The following is a 6,844-nucleotide window of genomic DNA, read 5'->3' as shown; positions in this document are numbered from 1 at the left end:
GCTTCCTCCCGGCAAGACCCTTGCCGGGGCGGCCTACACAGCCCCGACAAGAGCCTTGCCGGGGCAGCTCACCCAACACCAACATCGCAGCCACCCTTGAGCCTGAGAGTTCCAACACCATCGACAACATTGAAACCAAGGCTCGGGAAGTGCCTGCATGGTGGCATGCAGATCTTCGTGAAGACAGAGAGCCTACAAATCCTAGATGAGGACCAGAAGACAAGACAAGACTCCTTGCCGAGGAGGCCACGGCAAGGCTCCTTGCCGAACATGCTCGCAAGGCCCCGGCAAGACTCTTGCCGAGGGTGCTCACAAGACCCCGGCAAGACCCTTACCGGGAATATACACGAGACCGCGGCAAGACCTTGCCGCCCTATCGCCGCCCCAGCTCAGCGGCCAACCCACCAACGGAAGCAAGTGCCCACGTGGCCGTACGTGGGTACTAATCCAACTAGCCAAACACCTACATGGTGGCATATAGATCTTCGTGAAGACCCTACCACCACGCCAACTCAGCAGCTTGCCAACCTTCGTGGTGCTGCATGCCTCGTTGGCCTAGACGCGTGTCGGAACAAGGCGGAGTGGCGACGGATGGGACGGGCCTCGTTACCACCCCCGATAAACCAAGTGGACACCTAAGTAGCGCATTTAATGCACTTTGTCGTGTAATGACAGGCGATAAGCTTGTACACTATATACCTTTCCACCTCCTGTGTGCCACTGTGGCAGCCCCTTTTGACTATAAAAGGAGGCTCGAGGCGTACTGAAGAGGGATTCGGATCTTTTGGACGACACATGCATCGTAGCTAGTTCAAGAACTCAATAACACTCAAATATACACCAAAGCAGGACTAGGGTATTACACATCCTCATGGCCCGAACCTGGGTAAACGATCCTCGTGCTGGCTTCTAGACCCGCTCTTTGCACAACCTTGCGTTCGCCAACCGTAGCAAAAGGGATCCTAGTGATCCCATAGGTGTCGTTTCCCCCGACATCTACTCCCTCCTGCTACGGAAAAGCTCGACGAGTGGAGAGACACCATCCAGAGCCTCGTCGGCATCGCCAACAAAGACAAGCTGCGACCAACGGGGCCCTCAGGCCGACACTCTATCGAGCCACCGCACGCCAGTGGTGGAAGGACCGGAGGCGTTGCGGCCACGGTGCATTCTCCTCCTCCACGCCAGTTACCACGGGTACCGCTCCGTCGGGACGACGCTTGTGATAACATTTCCGTAGCGTCATCCAACCCACGGACCCACTGTGATCAACGCCAAGTTCTTTGGGAGCAAGCCCATGAAGACACTCGAACCACTATCGAGTGGCAGCGCGAAGCGCGCCACCAGTCAGATAGGCGAGCAGGGCCCACTATGGACCACCCAGCTCCGGAGGGCTCTGGTGGCCTACCTTACGAGGTGGGTTGCCCAGCCGAATGCGAAGAAGCTTTCTGCCTCATGTATACATGATCATCTACTAGAGGGGGGAAGGAAGACAATGGGGCTGAGGAGATGTTGATAACAGACTGGGACAAGGAGACGAGGACAGACGGAAATAAGCCAGAGGCATTTTATTTTCTGAGACAGGTAACAATGTCTCCCATTGCAACGCACGGGCATTTGTGCTAGTATTGTACAAAGATCTTTATCGGTCGTACCGTAATGACAACATATGTTATTCCCTTTGTCATCAATATGTTACTTGCCCAAGATTCGATCATTGGTATCTTTATACCTAGTTCAATCTCGTTACCGGCAAGTCTCTTTACTCGTTCTGTAATACATCATCCCGTAACTAACTCATTAACTCATTAGTCACATTGCTTGCAAGGCTTATCATGATGTGTATTACCGAGGGCCCAGAGATACCTCTCCGATACTCAGAGTGACAAATCCTAATCTCGATCTATGCCAACCCAACAAACATCTTCGGAGATACCTGTAGAGCATCTTTATAATCACCCAGTTACGTTGTGATGTTTGATAGCACACAAGGTATTCCTCCGGTATCCGGGAGTTGCATAATCTCATAGTCAAAGGACTATGTATATGATATGAAGAAAGCAATAGCAATAAAACTGAACGATCAATATGCTAAGCTAACGTATGGGTCTTGTCCATCACATCATTCTCCTAATGATGTGATCCCGTTCATCAAATGACAATACATGTCTATGGTTAGGAAACATGATCATCTTTGATTATCGAGCTAGTCTAGTAGAGGCTTACTAGGGACACGGTGTTTTTGTCTATGTATCCACACATGTATCAAGTTTCCGGTTAATACAATTCTAGCATGAATAATAAACATTTATCATGATGCAAGGAAATATAAAATAACAACTTTATTATTGCCTCTAGGGCATATTTCCTCAGATAGACTAGAGCACACTGTAGCCCCATTACAGTGTCACCGTACATCACCCATCACACACACGACCCGGTGACTTCGACTTCGCTACAACAAAACAGTAGAGCACCTTCATCGAGCATGTCCGCCACAAGCGTGTTTGTAAACCTCATCGACATTAGAGAGATTAGACATTTCTGAAGAGAGGCGGACATGTGCTGCTCCGACCCTGAGAGGAGGACAAACACGAGTTGTCCGAAGCTCCCCGCATGTCATCATGCTTCTGCTGCCCACCACCTTCGTGCAACGACAAGCCATGAACAGACGCAACAATGCAGATTCCACCACCACCAACCGGGTGCATCAACCAAGAACCTCTCCAAAACAATGCTTCCAACGAAGTAAGGCTGCCAAGGCCGCCCCATTACCAATCCGACGAGGCAAATCTAGGCTTTCACCCAGAAAATGGATCCCAAATGGCAAAAGGGTGACAAATCTCCTCGGTGATGCCTTCAAGGAAAAAAACATCCACAAATGTTGCCATCACCTCATGGTTTTAAATAGAGGATAGCGGGCTGGTAGCGGGTTGGGGTCCCTGTAGCGGAATGCGAATAGCGGACGATATTGCGGACCCTATGTCCACCTAGCGGATTTGTAAAAACACTAGATTATTGTTTATATTTCTAGATCATTAAAAAAAAGTAATGACCTTTAATTTGAGAAATAGTGGACGCTATTGCGCTAGCACTATTGGATGCAATAGCGGATGCTACCTTCACTATTTGAAACTATGCCTGTGTCAAGCAAGACTTTTGTCCAGCCAATCTGCACCTAACACCGCACCACCACCAGCAGACCACACACCATCACACATCGCTCAACTCCAGCACATTGTGCACTGGCACCTCAAGCCACACCAAAGGCAACCCAAGCACCCAACGCAGCCGGGACACGACTATAACACCCTCGATGCGACTATAGCTCCCACGTGTTGAGGCACGACTTAGAGACATAACCGCATTGAAGGCATATGTCGCAAGTTAGGCAATCTTCACAACATCCCATGTAATATAATAATAAAAAGGGAGATAACATAGTTGGCTTACACTCGCTACGTCAATCAAGTACAGAAATAACATTACATCATTCAAACACGCATGGCCCGACTACGGCGCCAAAATAAAGAGAACCCAACATGCGACAACGGTCCCAATCACCCCCAACTGGGCACCACTACTGATCATCGGGAAAGGAAACATAGTATCGTTGAGAGTCTTCGTCGAACTCCCACTTGAGCTCATACACGTCTCCTGGAGCGGAATCATCAGGCCCTGCATCTGGTGTAATAGTAATCTGTGAGCCACGGGGACTCAGCAATCTCGCACCCTCGCGATCAAGGCTATTCAAGCTTATAGGTAAGGCAAGGTAAAATATGAGTGGAGCTGCAGCAAGCGACTAGCAAGTATGGTGGCTAACTTATTCGCAAAAGAGAGCGAGAAGAGGAGGCAAAGCACGAGTGAGAAGCTAGAGAACAACCTGCGCAAACATTACTCCAACACCATGTCCACTTCCCGGACTCCGCCGAGAAGAGGCCATCATGGTAACACACTCAGTTGATTCATTTTAATTAATTAAGGTTCAAGTTATCTACAACCGGACATTAACAAATTCCCATCTGCCCATAACCGCGGGCACGGCTTTCGAAAGTTCAATCCCTGCAGGGGAGTCCCAACTTAGCCCATGACAAGCTCTCACGGTCAACGAAGGAATATACCTCCTCCCAAGACGTTCCGATCAGACTCGGTATCTTGGTTACTCAAGACACTTCGACAGGTTAAAACAAGACCAGCAACACCGCCCGAATGTGCCGAGAAATCCCGATAGGAGCTGCACATATCTCTTTCTCAGGACACACTCAGATGAGACATCCTACGAGTAAAACCAACCCTCAAGTTGCCCCGAGGTGGCCCCGCAGTCTACTCGGTCGGACCAACACTCAGAGGAGCACTGGCCCGGGGGGGTTTAAAATAAGATGACCCGCGGGCTCCGGAAACCCGAGGGAAAAAAGAGGCTAGGTGGCAAATGGTAAGACCAAGGTTGGGCATTGCTGGAAAAGCTTTAATCAAGGTGAAATATCAAGGGGTTCCCATTATAACCCAACCGCGTAAGGAACGCAAAAATCCGGGAACATAACACCGATATGATGGAAACTAGGGCGGCAAGAGTGGAACAAAACACTAGGCGAGAGGCCGAGCCTTCCACCCTTTACCAAGTATATAGATGCATTAAGATAACATGGCAATATAATGATATCCCAACAAGTAAATAAATGTTCCAACAAGGAACGGCCTCCAATCTTCACCTGCAACTAGCAACGCTATAAGAGGGGCTGAGCAAAGCGATAACATAGCCAATCAACGGTTTGCTAGGACAATGGTGGGTTAGAGGTTTGACATGGCAATTTAGGAGGCTTGCAAGCAAGTGGTAGGCATCGTAGCAATGGCATAGCAAAAGAGCGAGCAAACTAGCATAGCAAAGATAGTAGTGATTTCGAGGGTATGATCATCTTGCCTGCACAGTTGTCAGAGTTGACTGGATCCTCAAAAGCAAACTCAACGGGTTCCTCGTTAGTGAACTCGTCTCCCGGCTCTACCCAAACAAGACAAACAAGCAACAAGGATACAATCAACCACGTGCAAGAACATGCAATAAGATGAAATGATGACATGCTATGCGGGATGCGATGCGGGATGCAAAATGCAAGATATGACAGGAAATGCATGAACCTGGCCTCAACTTGGAAATCCAAGTGTACCACTGGAAAGATGAGATGAAATCGCTTGAAAACGATATAAAGAACGCCGGAATCGGAGTTACGGTTTGGAAATGGCAAGCGATTCAAATATGACACCGGTCTGCGATTTACAACAAGTAGGCATCTAAATGCAACGAAATGAACATGCTACAGCCACCAAACATGACAACAAAATACATGGCAGGGAAGCATTCAAGATGCTTAACAAAAGTCTAGCACTGAGCTACGTCCAAATCATCCATTAACAGGTTCAAACAAGCATGGCAAAAACGCGAATGGCAAACAGATCTAAGACTTAGTGAAATTAACACTTGTCTGGAATTTCAGATCATATAGCCCTCTTCGGAGCAACAAAACAACATGCTACAGGACCTAAACATGACAAAGAAAGACATGGCATGGAGCTACTCAACAAGCTTAACAAAAGTCCCTTAGTGACCTTGAGCCAAAAGGGATCTCAAAATATACTAACAAGCACACGAACATAGCAAAAACATAATCAGTTTTCAGACTTAGTGAAAACTGGGACATGCTGAAACATAACTCACGAAGGCATGTTTACGAGCTCGATGCACTCACCACGGTGCAAGTCATGGCAAGACAAGCATACATCCCTTAAGAAGGCAGAAAATGCAAGCTAGACATGGCAAGAACAATGGCATAGCATGCACGGATCAACTACAATAACATCGGCAAAATCGCAAACAAGTTGACGATCTGCCCAGATTCGCAACGAAGCAAAAGTAGAGCTCGATTGACTCAAGCTAGGGTGCTCCATAATTGCAAACAAAGAAATGGATGGATAGAGCACTACAATATTAACAAAACTCCCTTACTGATCATCCTCAAAAGAGGCACGGATCACTAGGAAACAACAAGAACATATGGCATCATGAGATAAACAATCCCAGGACTTAGTGAAATACTAAGTCCCTGAAAACAGAATTAGCAAGTGCACCACTTTGCAAGCTTGCACAAGTCACCACACACATCCTAAAAATACATGGGTTACACCTCTGGAAAGATGACAAAACCCTTAACAAAACATATGAAGAACTCACGGGCATCTCATGCACACATTAATCATGCCAAAAATGACAAAAGTGCTAAACGGAGTAACAGATCTGACAATTAACTCAAGTAGCCCTCTTCTAACAGCATTTGGGCATCAAGATGAGCTCAAATGAAAATGATGCAATGGAATGAAATGATGTACTCTATGAGGTGAACATTTTGATATGCTATATGCATGAATCGAAGCTACGGATTCAAAGTTACGGAGTCTCGAACATGGACATATGAACTATAAATATCCGGGACTTAGTGGAAAAAAACTACCCCGGATTAGGGTTTACTGTAGCAACCCCGATCCAGATCTGGATCGCACTGTTCACCGACGCGCGGAAGCCGAGGACGGCTGGGACGAAGACGGCGGCCGGCGGAGGCGAGGTCGCCGGCGGCCGGGGCGGCGGCGCAGGGGCCCGCGGCGGCCGGGGCGGCTCGCGGCACTCCGGGCGGCGGCGGTGGTCGGGCAAGGCGGCGACGGCGGGGCGAGGCGGCGGCGGTGGCGGCGGCCGGCGGCGACGGCGGAGCAAGGCGGCGGGGAAGCGGCGCGGTGCTCCGGCCGCCGGAGTGGGCGAGGGAGGCGGCGGAGCCGGGAGCTACGGCTCGGGGGAGGCGCGGTC

General features: G+C 49.0%; 1 protein-coding gene across 1 annotated transcript in view; it reads left to right on the top strand.

Annotated features, from left to right (window-relative positions):
- The first annotated feature begins 1,294 nt into the window (after positions 1–1,294).
- LOC119267114 (ras-related protein RGP2-like) overlaps positions 1,295–6,844 on the top strand; it is a 16,943-nt gene continuing 11,393 nt past the window's right edge. The window contains exons 1-2 of the mRNA XM_037548438.1: positions 1,295–1,413; positions 1,476–1,581. Of these exons, the coding sequence (XP_037404335.1) occupies positions 1,295–1,413; positions 1,476–1,581 (225 nt within the window). The remainder of the gene's footprint in view (positions 1,414–1,475; positions 1,582–6,844) is intronic.

The sequence above is a fragment of the Triticum dicoccoides genome, chromosome 1A (assembly GCF_002162155.2).
Source record: "Triticum dicoccoides isolate Atlit2015 ecotype Zavitan chromosome 1A, WEW_v2.0, whole genome shotgun sequence".
Classification (NCBI taxonomy): domain Eukaryota; kingdom Viridiplantae; phylum Streptophyta; class Magnoliopsida; order Poales; family Poaceae; genus Triticum; species Triticum dicoccoides.
This window is presented reverse-complemented; position numbering and strand designations above follow the sequence as displayed.